Source organism: Tetrao urogallus, assembly GCF_951394365.1.
Source record: "Tetrao urogallus genome assembly, chromosome: 6".
Taxonomy (NCBI): domain Eukaryota; kingdom Metazoa; phylum Chordata; class Aves; order Galliformes; family Phasianidae; genus Tetrao; species Tetrao urogallus.
This window is the reverse complement of record NC_136819.1, coordinates 16,617,140-16,632,927: the sequence shown is the minus strand read 5'-3', so window position 1 is coordinate 16,632,927 and position 15,788 is coordinate 16,617,140. Positions and strand designations below refer to the sequence as shown.

The window sequence follows — 15,788 nt, the reverse complement described above, 5'->3', positions numbered from 1 at the left end:
CTTAATTTACTTTGAAGCCGTTTCAAATTCCCTGGAGAATTCTCTTTTGAAATTAAAATACTCAGAGCTAATTATTTAGCACCTTTAACATTCCAATTGTTTTTCCAGCATCTTTGTGAAAGATAAACAACAACACACCACAGATAGCTCAAGGAGCCTATTGCTACCGGATGCCCAGAGCATTATAACAACATATTAAAAAGGAACATTTGTCAGTATGACAGCTCTAATAACAGAGTACGAATTCTTGAATTTGCCTGACCTCAGGTCATATCTCATGCTGCCATCCAAACCCTCAGATTAATCATGAACTACTATAGCTAATTTAGGTTGAGGTTCAACATCCAATTTTTCCTTCTTTCTCAGAAATTGGAGCAAAAGGGGCCAGTAACCAGGTGAACACAACAGCATCTTAAGCAACTGCTCACAACTATTCAGGCCTTCTCACAACATCCAGCTGTACCCATATTTTTCTACTTTCTCTTGGAAAAAACCTCCTCTCTTTCCAATAGTCTCTCCAGCACCCTTATTTCCCGACTAATATCATGACCATTCTGCTGGCCATAGGAAAGTAGTGGAAAGCTGACAACCACTTTATGAGTTGTCTGATCACGTAGCCACTAAAGTCTGCGTAGCGGTTCCTGAGATGTCTTCCTCTCTTTTCTCACACCTCACTTTCATTCTTCTCAGCTGCCTCAAACTAAACAGACCTACTAACGTAAGTAAGCCTACTCCTACACACAGACCTCCAGCAGTTTTACAAATGCATCCACATGACATTTATAAAGTGGCTGTATATCAATATTCCTTGTCAATGAAAATGACCAATCCCCTTCTACAGCACAATGTTAACAAGCTCGACAAATTGCTGGATCACCTCTCAGACAAAAAACAGTAATTCAGTGAAACGTCAGAATCTCATGGATACCTGAAGAAGCCCAAACTGCCTTGCCCCAGAACTAGATTCTACATTTTATAGTTATTTAACTTATCACCTTCTGTTCTCAGTGAAACTACTTCAAGACTCAGTTCCCTGTAGCTCTAATATCTGTGGTAGCATTCTTCACAATTACTGTTTTAGATTAAGATTTAATTATGGGATACTAAGGCAAAAACAATGGGAAAAAAAGCATCTCTTGGAACACCTCAGGCCTCCCAAGTGCAAAAACAACTTTTCTTCCATGTATCTCCGGACAATACATACTCATCAAGGTCCTGAAGTATGGATCTCTAGGGCCTCCACATCCACCCTCTCCTGTACAAATCTTGCATCAAGTCTTTGCATGCAGCAATTTCAGATGCTAGTTCCAAACACCACAGACAAGGCAAAAGTCAAGAAGGTTATACCTGTGTATCCCATCTGTTGCAAAGGCCCCAGATCAAACCTGAGATTTCAAGCAATCAAACTATACTTTCAGCAATGCGTTTTTAATTGCGTATTTCTTGACATAACACAGCACCTCTTACAAACGTTTTCTGAAGTAACAAAACACTCAGACATGCTTCTCTTCTCAAATGTGTCTCGTTTCGTTCGTTTTAACATTATATTTAACAAAACAAGAGACTCCTCAAAAAATGGATAAATGATTCCAAGATGCAAAGCTGCACATAATAACAGCACTTGTTTTCTAAGAATGCCCGTGGGATCAGCTCTTACCTCAATTTTATCTGTTTTTGCATCTCCCCAGTAAAGTTTGTCCTCTTCAAGATCCAGTGCCAAGCCGTTAGGCCAACCTAGGGATGTATTCACCAGAACTCTCCTCTCTGATCCATCCAAATAAGCACATTCTATCTTTGGACTTTCACCCCAGTCTGTCCAATACATGTAGCTATAAAGAAAAGGGCAGAAACAGTCAATGCATGTAACCTGCAATACAGAAAGTGTCAAGATCTATTCTATTTTTGAAAGAACTTGCTAACTTTCTGCTTTCCAAACTCAGCAAATAAACCAACCAACTTGAACTGTAACCTTTCTGCACAGGGAGGTTTTGGAGTCTCCTCTGTGACGATCTTCAAAAGCTGCCTGGATATAGTCCTGGGCACCCTGCTCCAAATGTCCCTGCTTGAGTGGAATTGGACTAGATTGTAGAATAGCTTGGATTGGACATCAACGGTCATCCAGCTCTAACCCCTGCCCACACCTCAGCCAATCTGTAAATTCCGTAAGCAGTAATGATAATCTAAAGTTTAACAGTTAACTCAAAGTACTGAAAGCGTGCAGCAGCTCCGTTCTTTAACAGCTGTAATGCTGAAGATAAGAGAAAATAAGATTCAACCAAACACACAACACATTTTCATTTAAGAACACTGGTATTTAGCAGTCACCTTCTACATGCATAGCATATGTATGTGATAGAAGGGAAAGCATGTCATGTCTGGAACAAAACGAACATTTGACAAATAATATACACATAATCTTGTGATTTGCAGATTCTCAGTTTCAAGAGAGCACAAACTGGACCCAAAAGCCTACTACTGCAAGGCTACCAATGAGAACAAAACTTACCCCATCACAGGATTGAGCACGATTGCACGAGGTTCATCTAGATTTTCAGATATAAGGATCTTTCTCGATGTCCCATTCAAACGGGTCACTTCAATGCGGTCTGTTCCAGTATCAGTCCAGTACAGGTTCCTTGCCACCCAGTCCACAGCAATTCCATCCGGATGGTTGATTTCTGTGGTTACCAGAGTCTGTGCTCCAGAGCCATCAAGGTACGCCCGACGAATTGCCCGGACATCATCATCAGTCCAGTAGATGTAGCCTTCCACAGGATCATAGTCTATGGCAATTGCATGTCTGATATTGTCTATCTGCAGAATAATGTCAGTGAAGTCTGGCATGTCCAAGGAAATCCTTCTCAAGTCAGTCCTCCTAGCAAGCAGCAACACTTCTTCAGCACCTGGGGAGAAAACCATTCATAGTATTGCTTTTTTCGTTGTTGTTGAAGCCCTAGCAACAGTAACGTGAACACTTTAACACAACACAGCAGTCTGTGAATTGCTGCTGTCACTACAATCAGAGATACATTCAAAACAAGGAGATCCAGCTTTCACTGAACTACAGACTTGTCTGAACAGGGAGTTATTCCTAAACACTTCTCAACTAGCTATTTGTGCTGGCACTCTCATTTCACAATGACAGCATATTTCTCCCAGCCTTCCAAACTAACATGGAACACTGCACTCTCAATCTAAAATAAGGACATCCATGCAAACAGTTAGCTAGTCAGTTGATTTGCAGCAGCCCTCCATTAGCCAAATAAAAAAATTACATGCAAGTGAATTCCCAAGGAGCACACCAACAGCCAGATCAACTGTATTTTGACTCATGCAAACATGCAGCTTGCAGACACCAAGCTCCAATTTCCAGCCTGTACAGCAGCCTACCACATTCTCCATGGAAAAACAAGAACTGCACAGCACTAGCAGCTCTGTTTCTGGAGGTAAAATAGCGTTGGTAGTAACCAATGTTTAACAAAGATTCCAAACCAATACTCATAAAGCCATTCTCGAAAAGACTGCTGGTATCAAATCCCACTAGTGTCTCTACCATTCCTCCAAGTAAGATCACAATTTTCATTTCTTTTTTTAAATATCAGCCACATAATGGATGTTTCCCAAAACTACTTTTTCCTCTATCAAGAAAGTGCTAATGGAAGAAGTTACAAAAGACAGCCAAGGCTAAACACAGAACAATGCCACTCCTTTCATTAGCACAGACCAAAACAAAAATTTGGCGGGGTTATGTCCAAATAGTTAATAACATTATACAGAATTCCCTAGCTTAGCCAAACTTTCCGCCAGCTGTATCACCATGTTAGATGCATTGTTTGACAGACAAACACTATCATAAATAACTGAACTAACAGAAGGATTCAGTATTTCACAAACAAATTACATTAAGGATTTGTTTCAGACAGCCCAATAAGAAAGCTAGTAACAGCTACAGCAAATATTTCTTATCTGGTCAAATCTGACATAAAACTAAGGCAATAGGATACTTCTCTCTCTCTTGTGCTCCTCCATCCCACTGCAAAGTTTTACTGCAGTAAGACAACCTGCAGCACACGCACTTCAAAGACTAACAGAGTTTTCAGTATTTTCTTTCTGGCAGTTTTTTCTATCAGTACAAAACCAGGACACAGTAAAATATAAGGTTGCTGAAGACATTTTTCCCACATGCTTCAGCACATAAAGAGCAATACATGTATTTTTCCTTCTTTCTGTCAGTTTCGGAACTGACAAGCGTTTACATGTTAGCAAGACTCCAGAACTGGAAAGCAGAAAAAGTCACTTCCATTTTGTCCAGTACAGGAAACATCAGCCAGAGGTGGTAACTTCCAGGTCCCACCAACTGCCCAGATTAAATGAAAACAGAAAACAGACAACACGGGACACATCTTCTAGAGACCATTAAGCAGAACAGAAACTCAAATCCTCATGAGAACACTCTTCTAGAAGAAAATTTCATCTAGGCGTATGTATGAAGTTTGAGACTCAGAAGAAGTGCACATCAAAACCAAATCCATATTCCCATCAGGAGCAGGATGGTACCAGTTTCCAAATCCAAAAGCAGATAGAGTTTCACCTCCCAGTAATATCTCAGAAACTCTTAACAGTTCTCAGGTTGCCAGGATATGATAGAATGAAAAGAAGGGTCTACAAGAGCAGCATCTGAACAATATCCAAGCAATTTTCCCAAGTGAAGTGGCACTGCCCTCCTCCTCACCGCCGGCTGCTTGTTCTCACTTCACTATCACTCCTTCCCATGTGCAAGCACAACGGCAGCAAGGTTATTGCTGCAAACCACACAAAAGAGCTGATCTAAATGAGTTTTTAGCCAGATCAGTTCACTGCAGAGCTCCACGAACACTTGTGATGGCACAGGGAAGGCCTCTGGTCACTTGCAGCCCAATTTAAGAAGGGAACAGCCCAGGGTGACCAGACAGCTTCTAAGGCTTCTCTTCTCCTTTGCTCCCTGAGGAAAACGCAGCAACAGTTTTTCTTTCATCAAGATTCCTTTCTGTTAAGGGAACAACTTGTACCAGCAATTACTAGAAAGCACTACTAGTAAAACTACTCTTCTTTCAGAAGCTTTATAAATCTCCTGGAAAGAGGAGGAAAAATAATGGAAATCCCTAAGATGCTACTTGGCATCTTCTATTGTGCTTAGAAGTGATGACTGACATCCAAACAGTGGAAATTAATCAAGTGCTTGGACTTGATTAAAAAAGCAAAACAAAACAGCACGTTGAACAAAAAATATAGCTTATATCTCCCACTTCCTCCATACTTCTTAAAAGATCTTTGAATGATCAATTGTCTGTAATGGAATACAGTACAAATGAAAGGTGACACTGCCAACAACTCTATCTACTCCAACTACTCTACCAAATGCAAGACAATTTCCTTTTTTAAGCAAGCAGAAGACCAGAGCTGTTACAAGTGTGAAAAAACTGTCTGGGAATAAAAGAACTTCAGAGTCTGATAAGCTCTTCTATATTTCAAGGACTACCTCAGCAAGAGTAACCTCAGGGCTAAGCTGACATTTCTGGATAGATAACAGGTCCACAAGAGCCTGGCTAGTTCCTAACATAATGACAAGAATCTGCTTTCAGACCTTCAAAGCAATAAGGGTTTGTACTCAGAACTGATCAGTGTAATTAGAAATGATAATTTTGTTTTGCCTGTTCAAGTAGAACAATGTGTCAATGTTGGAAGCAGCAGAAATCACCTGGATCCTGGATATTATCTCAAATAGTATAGGTGGTCCACCACTACACAGCTTCTTTATAGGAAAAAGTATCCATAAATATTATTTGGCAACACAAACACAAAAAAAATTTTTGATTTTCTAATTTAGTTTTCTAATAGTTTAGTTTTCTAAAATAGTTTTCTAATGCAAATTAAGATCACTCTCTAACAGCCAAAGGAAAAAAGCCACTGGAGAGAGCATCTGCAGAACTCAAACAGCAAGCTACAATAGCATAGCAGCAACAGCAACAACAAAATACCTGGTGAAACAAAGTTTTACAGTTTGCTTCCATGTTTCTGAAATGTTTCACTGGTAGGAGTCAAACTAAAACCCCAAGCAAGCAAAAAACTCAGGCCCCGATACTCAAGTATGGAAAGGGATGCACTTGGTCAACAAAACGTTCCATAAAAAGCAGAGTAGGGATAAATACTTTTAGCTCAACTGTGTCAGGAAGTGAGCAGCACTGCAGCTGCTCAGCCGCCCACAGCACTTGGTTTCATATTCACCTTACCTTCTAATCTCCATTACATTAACGTCTGCAATCACAATCTTAATATTGAAGTATGTGCAGTGTGAAGCTAAACAGCACCAAATGTATGCATACAACTGATAATACAGCAATTACCAGCATTACATGCATTTCTAAGACGACCAACATTACAGGTATCACTGCATGGGAACAGACAGATAAGAATCAAATGCGTACGTTTTGCCTCTTCACACGAATGATTGCATCTTCACCTTGGTTCAAGGGGAACAAGGTCAGGGTTGAATGTACCAGAGGAAGGAATCAGCAGATCAAAACTTAAGGCCCAGATTATACCCACAGGCACTGGCTAAACAACAGGCTGTAAGGCATCATTAATATCCTCCTAAAAACCATAAATAACAGCAAAACAGCAGTAATAACCTAACTCAACTGTATCTCATCTAGCTGTTCCATGTACACATTCACTTGCATGCAAAATAATATTTTGACCAGGAAAGCAGGAGCAGAGCAGTCACTACTGCTTGAATCAGCAATTGCAGCATGACTATAACCTCCTAGCAAAGGGAAAGAACAATCCTGTTTCTAACACACCCAGCCATTCAAACTTTTTCTGCAAGCTTTGGGAATATTCTGCACCATAGACATACACAGCTGAAAACAATCATGGAGAAGACAATTTGGCAATCCGGGGCTTCAGGACTAGACTGTTTTCTCTGTTGACCCAACTGACCAGAAAAAGAATAACAATAATTCCACTTGACAAGTGGGACAGGACAGCTCGTTGGTAGTTGAACTGAACATTTTTTGGAAAATTCTTGTAATTTTTAACATGTCTCTAACTGACATTTATGGGAAAAAGAAATAATAAAGGGAATGAGCTACTTGACTGATTTAAAGTTCTGGCTGTTCGGCAGTTTGTGTTGGAGAGATGCTACTGCTTAAAATGAAGTCAAATTATTACACAGCAAGGCTCTTGACAGGCACTATCTACATCCTTAGACATTACAAGGCATGTGAACAGAGGAAATGCGAACCCTATGTCTTGTTACGCCCTCCCTCACATCCCTTTCAAAAGCTGGTAGAATTCCATCCTGCTGGACAGTTTCTGACGAGTGCAAAAATCCTGGCCTTTATTACAACGCACTCCAAACATTACAGTGCTTTTTATTACTGTATTTTCATCTATTAACGCATTTCTAGTATAAAAGGAGTGAAATTTGGCACCGGGCTCTGAGCACAGTACTGTGAGATGAGAACTTATCTCAGCAGCATTGTTGGTTCTTTCCAAAAACCTGGACAAACACGCTCGTCTGGCTCATTAGTTTTATCTGCATCATGGAGGCATTTTGATTATTAATGTTGGTAGGAATGTTTTCAAGGCTACAGAAGTGTTACGTTGTGACTTGTCTGCTGTAATGCTAGATACCCCAGAACCTGCCTAGCACATTATTATAGTGAGCTGTTTACCTAGTGCTAGAGTGCTACAGCATTTATTTGATTAAACTGATGTCCTCTCACTGTACTCTTGTAACCACACAACCAAGAGATTCCCAGAGAATCGCTATTATAGCACAGTCATGTAGAACATCACACCGCAATCTCCTCTTCGCCCCCCTCCAGGGTACATGAGGGAGAATGCAAACAACCCCAAGTTCTACAACATTCACAGTTTATGAAAAGTCCTCTATGCAAACCATAGAACAGAACACCAGAAGGAATGAGGCCACTCTAGAGTTGCCATTCATTTAAAAAGACTCAGTTTCAACTCTCACCAGTTTAAAACTTTTAACTTTGTTTTACTTAAGGACATTGTTGGTTTTTTTAATTCACTAAAAGCATTCTGCAACCTTCCATGGAATTTTCAGCATGTTTGATACTCATAAAAACCCATGAAATGTTCTGCTAAACCAATGCTAACAATATCTCAATTTAAAAACAAACAGAACAGAAAAATGCAAGGCAGTTATTCTCACTTTCTGAAGACTATATTCTCTCTTTGCAGTCAAGAAATCCCACAGAAGCAGGTTAGGAGACTTTTTTGTTTGTACATGTGACGCTTTCCTCCCGTTCCCAGTACCCAATTATTTTTAATACCCATGCTAGGTACAGTGTTTGCTTTGATTTCCTTGTTTTGTGCACTCGCTATTAAAAATTCATGCTTCAGCGCTGAAAATGGCAGCTGCATTCTATTTGCAAAATTAACTGCAATCAGAGCTGACAGCAGTGAAGCAGGCCATCTCACCAGCCTGACAAGAGCCTTTTTTATTCTTCCCTTGGCCCACTTCACATTTGACAAGTGACAAGACGTCTATAATACAGTAACAAATGCTCCAATTTATTCACCCAATCTAAACAATCTAAACAAATGTAGACTGCAGTGGTTCCTTCTGCTAATCTATGCCAGAAAACACCATGCTATTCCTCTCCCATTTGTCTGGCTGCTAATCAGGCCAGAACAATGCTCCATTGTGGGACTCTTCCCCTAGTTCTGTGTACACGCATGTGCATCCACACCCAGTCTATATAAAGGCAACTTTTGAGATCTCTATATTTGAGGAGTGAAAAAAATAAATCAGATAAACTGCAATAATGGTAAAGCTTTTCGTTCTTTGTGGAACAAAGCAGTCAGCTCTTTTTGAAAGCGGCCCATTAGAAAGTGCTTTGACTGCAGGCAACTCTTTTACAAGCTGTTTGAAATAAGGGGGTGGGGGAAAACTTCATTATTCCGTATGGAATGTACGAAAATAAGAAATGCTGCCACGCTGTTTAACAATCTCAACAATATTTAAAACAATTACAACATCTTGCATAACGTTCAGCAACAGCCAGTCTTCACACCACAGGAAGAATGATGTAATGAAATTACGAGAGGTTTAAAGCTGCTATCAAACCCCACTCTCGCTATTCAACTTCTGCAGAACATAAAAAAAATTTAAGGAGATCGAACAAACTTTGGGAATATCTGCAAATAAAGACCACTGTTTCATCCTGGAGTGGTGCTGGCTCCAAGCTTGGAGAAACTGGGATCGTACCCTCCTCCTTGACACTACCAGGAGAAGCGTGCAACACATATGGGGTTTATCAGTTTAAAACTGAGAGTTGCACGCAGTGATTTTATGCAACCAACAAAACAGAAACAGGAAAGGTTTATTTGAAAGAATGTTTTGAGTGCCCACATTTGGACAGAGCTCGAATTGAAAGGTAAGAAGGCACAAGGAAAACTAACACTTATGACAAAGAAAGGAAATACCAGAGCACTCACGTAACTCATAAATTACATCATATCTCCCTGCACAATGTAGTGAAAAGCTGTTGTCCAGTGTTTCTTCCATTATCTCAGTAGCAGACTCCTAATAGTTACTTTGCTCAAATCAGGAAAGAGCCACAATTTCAAGCAGTTATGACACGTTCACAAACAAACAAACAAGGACCTCGAACAGAATGTTAATTAAACTCTACAGGTGATAAAATCATCGGCACAGAACAGCTGACTAGAACATAAGCAATGCTTCTTCCATATATTACACAGAAGACACATTAACACCCTGATCTAGTTCAGGGCCTATAAAACATCTGAAGATTGTACAGACCCAGTATTCCATTCAGAAGCACAAAGCTTTGTAAGGCTACTGCTAAGAGAGAAGTGGCTAACTCTGAGGGAGATTGTTTCCAGTTACAACTGCATTGACAGTAACCCGAATCAAAGATCAGCACAACTGTGTGGCTCTTGCTGTACCAAAAAAACAAAGAATTTGCCCTTGTACAGAGGCTCCATCCAAAGACCTCAGGACAGTTCAACAAACAAGTCTTAACTTCTGCCCTGAGGTCTGGCTGTCTGAATGCTATGTGCTTTAAAGAGAGAGCACAGGAAGTTGGAAATGTTCAGTGGTAAATCAGAATGTAAACCTGTAGATCTCAATCCCAGCTCCCACTTTTAATTAGCAAAAAATTGACACCTCTTTACATAAGGATTCTTAATAACAGTGTTGAAATATTGAAAGCCATAGGAAAAAGGATGGACCAAGAAAACGCCTGCCACAAATTCTCACTTCTAGAAATGCAGTGCATTTGTTGGATTTTGGTATTTCTTTGCAAAGCATTGTTTTAAAGCACCTATTTTTTGCAGCAGATAACCTGAGCCAGTAGGGCTGTATCTGAAATCACTACCTTTGAAAGCAGTTCAGCAACTTTACTAGTTTCTGTTAAATGGAGTATTGGTGCTGACATCTTCAAACACCAACAATTATAGACCCACTAAGCCCAACAGGACACATACTACTTTTTTTTTTTTTTTTTTTTCCCCCCCAAAATACTGGACAGAAGAAACACACAACACAAAGTTTTACTACAATCCCATTTCTGCTGCATTCTAATTGCAAAAGTTTCAAACTCACCTAGAAACCTTACATATATCAGTTTCTCTGCACTGTTTTTCTCCTTAATATCATGTCCCACAGGCTCCCCCGAGGTTGATAGCTGTATCGTGCTCTGAAGTGCTAATTATTATGTTCCCAGTATGATGGAGCCACAGAAAACGTGGCCATCATCACCTGCCAAAGGGCACACATCATGGAAAAAGCTATAAGCAATACTAAGCTGGGGTTTGCAGATCTCAACCTTCCTGTTGCTACTCTGCTGCAGTAAAATGGTGCTTGCCCACAGTATATTTGAAGAGGCAGTGAAGCTGCAGAAGCTTAACAAGTTAGCAGAGATTGGTAACTTTCCATGGGCAGGTACTGGGCCCACGAAGAATGTGAGATAACAAAGTTTACACATAAACCTTCCCAGCGCAGACAAAGGGCGCGGTTCTGCTGAAGTATAAAAACTGAGCTGATGGGAAGACTCAACGTGAACAAAATGAGATAGCTACCATCTCTTATTAGAAAGTGTTTCAGTTGTTCAAAGCAATCATCAGTCTGAAACACGCACCAATCTGGAAGAGTTTCATTCATCGCTCCTGTAAACTTGCTGAAAACAGAACTAGAAGATAAGGCAGATCTTCCAATCCTTCCAGGTTTGTTCCTTACAGTGTGTTTCCAAGGGCTGCTATACAGTGAAATTTTAAACAAGGCCTTTTCCATAAGAGGCTATTTCATTTCTGCGCTACACAAAGCACTCCCCACTTAGGAGGATAAAGGATGCTATGAATAGAAAATAATGTAATCTTTTCATACAGATCAAATGAAATCATAACTATAAAAGCAAGGGGAAAACAGATTCAAGAAAAACAATACCCACAAGTTAAAGAAAAGAAAAACACTTAATTTTAATGAAATAGAGTAGAACTCGGAGGAGGAAAACTCTACTGCTTTATTTAACAAGGTTCCAAACCAGCACAGAAATGAACAAACCTTCCACTATGCCAATTCTTAAGCACGAAGAAGCAACAGAAAAAAAATCATCACAAAAAAGAAGTGTAAGAATCCTACAACATGTTTTGGAGGACATGCATACCCAAAAGGATGGCTTAATTCATCAACTTCCTATTTGCAGAGCAGCCTCTAGATTTCCTAATCCATTACTCACTGCTGGACAGTTTTTACAATTCTTTCTGGTCAACTGCAAAGGCATTTCAGTGAAATATAGTTGGAAATAATGTGTGGAACTAAGTGAACACAATTCCACCTCGTTGTTTTAGTGCTAAAGGATCAATAGGATATGTTTGCAGTAGTGTACCATGGTCAAAATGGGTCTGGATGCAAGGAATGAAGAGTTATTTCCTCATTCACCAACTGCATCTCATTTTCATAGCCTAGAATTTGTATAAATCTTCTCCCTGCAGGAACTCCGCTGTATAGCCCTTGTGCAAGTCATCTATTACCCAAACTTTCCCTCTCATAGGATCGCCCATAGATCCTTTTCGCCAGATGATCTGCTGGAGGGTTGGAAAGAACACAAAAATACAGAACTAAGGTGGTAGCAGGCATTTAAGGAGTTGCCAATTATACAAATCCCTGATTCAGAGAAGCCACCTTCAAGAAGGTCCCAGCTCAGTCTAACAGAAAAAATACATGGAGTTAGCTACTTCTTGACAGGCAAAGGAAACACAACTGGGAGCATAGCAGCAAGATGGGGAACAAGAAAAAGACCTCCCAATACTACAAACAAGATCTCCCTATGGTATTCCAACACCAGGCAGAGGGCAGAAGACATCTGTGAAGTCAAAGCATGGTACAACCAAAGTATCTTTTTCTTTTTCTTTCCCCCTTGGTTGCATTTAAATCAGATAACATGCAAGGGAAAGAGACAGGCATGCAGGCATTCTTTCAATATTTTCCTCCACGATACTTTTTTGTTGGAATTAGAATCTTTCTATTGTTTGTTTTTGTTTTCCCTGTGACAGAGACATTAGTACGATTGCTCCTTCCTTCTGTTTTGCGCTGTGAAGAAAGGGAAGGAAAAATAATAATAATAAAATAAATATAATAATAAAATATAATAATAAAAATAAAAATAAAAATAAAAATAAAAATAAAAATAAAAATAAAAATAAAAATAAAAATAAAAATAAAAATAAAAATAAAAATAACAGTTGGGAATATTACCCAACTCTAATGAACTGCCTCAACAACAGAATCAGAGATTAAAAAAAAAAGCCAGCTAAACACTTGAAGCTACTGCCTTCTTCCCCAATCACAAAAACAGAGTTCTATTTTGAGAAGCCAGAATTCCAAAGTTCATTTCAAAAACTACAAATGTTCTGCCTTCACAGAAGAAATCCTACAGCTCCTATGAGGGATTGACTCAAAAGCCCACTTTAAAGCAAATAACAATTGCTTTGTACTGCAGGCATGCTTCTCCGGTGAGCTGAAGTCAACGTGCTGCGTCTCAAATAACCACTTGCATTCTGATATGCCAGGTACAAGATATCTGCAAAAGCAGCTAGCTAATTAGGAAGTAACCATCACCAACTGGCCACAACTTACACAGGAAATAAATAATTTTTCTAGAGAAATAAATAGGCTCCTCTCCAAACTTCAGTTTATGCAACCGTTGTGGGTTAGTCTTGGTAGGCAGCTCACTCAGCCACTCACTCACACGCTTCCCCCCAGCGGGATGGGGAAGAGAATCAATTGGAAGGGTAAAAGTGAGAAAACTCTTAGATAAAGACAATTTAATAGGTAAACAAAAAAACTGCTTTGCTCGTGTGTAACGAAGAATCCACTCAACTACTTCCCACATGCAGGGAAAACGAATGATGCTCAGATGAAATTGCCATAATTATGTAGAGTAAAAATACGTGGTTTTACTGAAATGTTTTATACATACATTGCAACAAAGAATTACTGAGAAGCAAATATAAAACTAAGATAGCTTTTGGAATCTTGGGGTAGGCAGCTTCCAGAAACTGCATAGATACTGGAATAACTGAGCTCCTATAGCTCTAAGAACCTCTACTAAACTTAAAAGATACACAATTTTTGAAGAATTTTACTGAAAGTCCTAGTTTCTCCTATCTATTTCAACTCTGTAGACATAGATTCAAATTATTGCAAGTTTGGGAGGGTGAAGTGAGTTTTCCCTCAAAACACTTTCTGCCATCAGACACAGATGAATAGGCTTTAAAACTCCTACACACAAATTTTAGTTGATATGCAGCTGACTTCCTTGGTGCCATGATGGCAGAAAACAATGTGCAATGATAGTTAATATCCTTCAGGAATGTAACACTAACAGACACAGGGAATTTAAGTTGAGGTGACCATTTACAGGGAAACAAATCCACTTCTAGGAAAAAAAAGATGAGGCTTCAAACATTTCCTGAGGGCTGGCAGCAGTGGCTGTATGTTAGTAAAACCAAATAGAGAAGATAGATTACATGTTTTCCAGAAACATATATGGAAGAGACTGCTGAATACTATTTGCAGAAATGGGTTCAGTTGTGAAAGAAAGCATACATATCTTATAAAAGAGACTGGGAGCGGAGTTTAATCCCAATTAGCTGACAAGATATACCACAATGCTCTAGATTTGACTGTGATAAAACTGAACTACAAGGCCAAGACAAAGACAAGAGGAAAAAGCAGTGGAAGTCTGAGACTGCACCTCTGCCCAACAGAACAAAGCAAAACTCTCTCCAACAAAGTAGAACAGGATGCAAAAATCCTGGTTCCATTCATATGAAGTGGTAAAATTATACCAAGAAGTGCACCAGAACTGTAATCAGAAACAGATAAATCTTGTTCACTGTGCACCAAGGAAAACAAGATGAGAAAAGACTGCTAGCATGATAAACATAAGCAAGATGAAGCTGCTCAACGGAGAAGACATGCAGCTATCACTTGAAGACTGTGCTGCAAGGCAAGACAGGTTCAAATATTCAATAACAGAACTCACTAAATCCTAAAAACAAACAAACCCCTTCAAAAAATCAAAACAATTATGTTCAATAAAAAGACAAATGTCATCCTTAAAGAAAAGAAAACCTTTCTGGACATGAATCATCAAAATGACTGAAAAGAGGACCTGACACACTGTGGCCTATTTGCTGCTATTTGTCTATTGCTGATCAAACCAAACAGAGCTCTGAAAACACACAAAGAGCAGACATAATTTTTGCTTTCGTCTTTAATTACTTGCATCAGAAAGTACATACAGGAAGAACCTAAAAAATTAACTAAACCAGACCAACAATTTTAGGACACGATGAACAAAGCCAAGTGGGTAGAATTACAAATCCCTTTTAAATGGCTGCAACCAAATTCTTGTCCCATTCTCAGAGACTCATAGGATTACTCAAGTAGGCCTTGAGAAGATTTTCAAACAAACACATAGAAATCAAGAAAGCCACTTGGTCTAAGAATTAGTTCTGTTTTGAAATGTGACATTTCAGAGTTCAGTTATTCCTGGAAATTACACAGTGATTAGAATTATTACTGAATAGATTCCTCTCCACAGGCAGTTCCTTCAGACTAGAGCAGTTGGACTCACAGGTCCTATCACTCAAAGATCTGAAAGCAATGTTACTTTTTGGCTCACACAGTGCCTGTCACTGATATTACTGCCATTTCATGAGCTGCTTTTACCAACTCAGGTTACAGAACCTCCTTAGAGTTGCACTGAAGTTGCAAGATTCTCAGCACCCTGGGAGCTGCACTGATTACGATCTCTTTGTTTTGAGTACCTCAGGCCATAATACAAACAGAATCCTTGTCCTCCCTTCCAGCAAAGGGCGGTCCAATACACGTTCATAAATAATTTCAAAGATCTTGGCTTGAAAGCTTACTGTAAAAATCACAGAATCATTGAATATCCCAAGTTGGGAGGGACCCGAAGGATCATTGAGTCAAACTCCTGACTCCACAATGGATCACCTAAAAATTAAACCACATATTTGAGCAATGCCCAAACACTCCTTGAACTGCAGCAGCTCAAGGCTGTGTCTACAGTCCTGGGCAGCCTGTTCTATGCTCACCATCTCTGCAGAAGAATCTTTCCCTAACTAACGCTCAACCTGACCTACACAGCTCCATCAGGCCCTGGCGCTGCCACACAGAGCAGAGCTCAGCGCTGCCCTCCGCTCCCTGTGAGGAGCTGCCG

The 15,788-nt window shown here is 39.7% G+C and overlaps 1 protein-coding gene across 3 annotated transcripts in view; it reads right to left on the bottom strand.

The window, feature by feature from the left end:
• Positions 1–15,788, bottom strand: part of LRP5 (LDL receptor related protein 5) — a gene marked incomplete at both ends in the record, with an annotated part of 167,511 nt that overhangs the window by 54,460 nt on the left and 97,263 nt on the right. For all 3 annotated transcript variants that reach the window (XM_079537674.1, XM_079537675.1, XM_079537676.1), the window contains 2 exons: positions 1,658–1,829; positions 2,507–2,903. In XM_079537674.1, the coding sequence (XP_079393800.1) occupies positions 1,658–1,829; positions 2,507–2,903 (569 nt within the window). The remainder of the gene's footprint in view (positions 1–1,657; positions 1,830–2,506; positions 2,904–15,788) is intronic.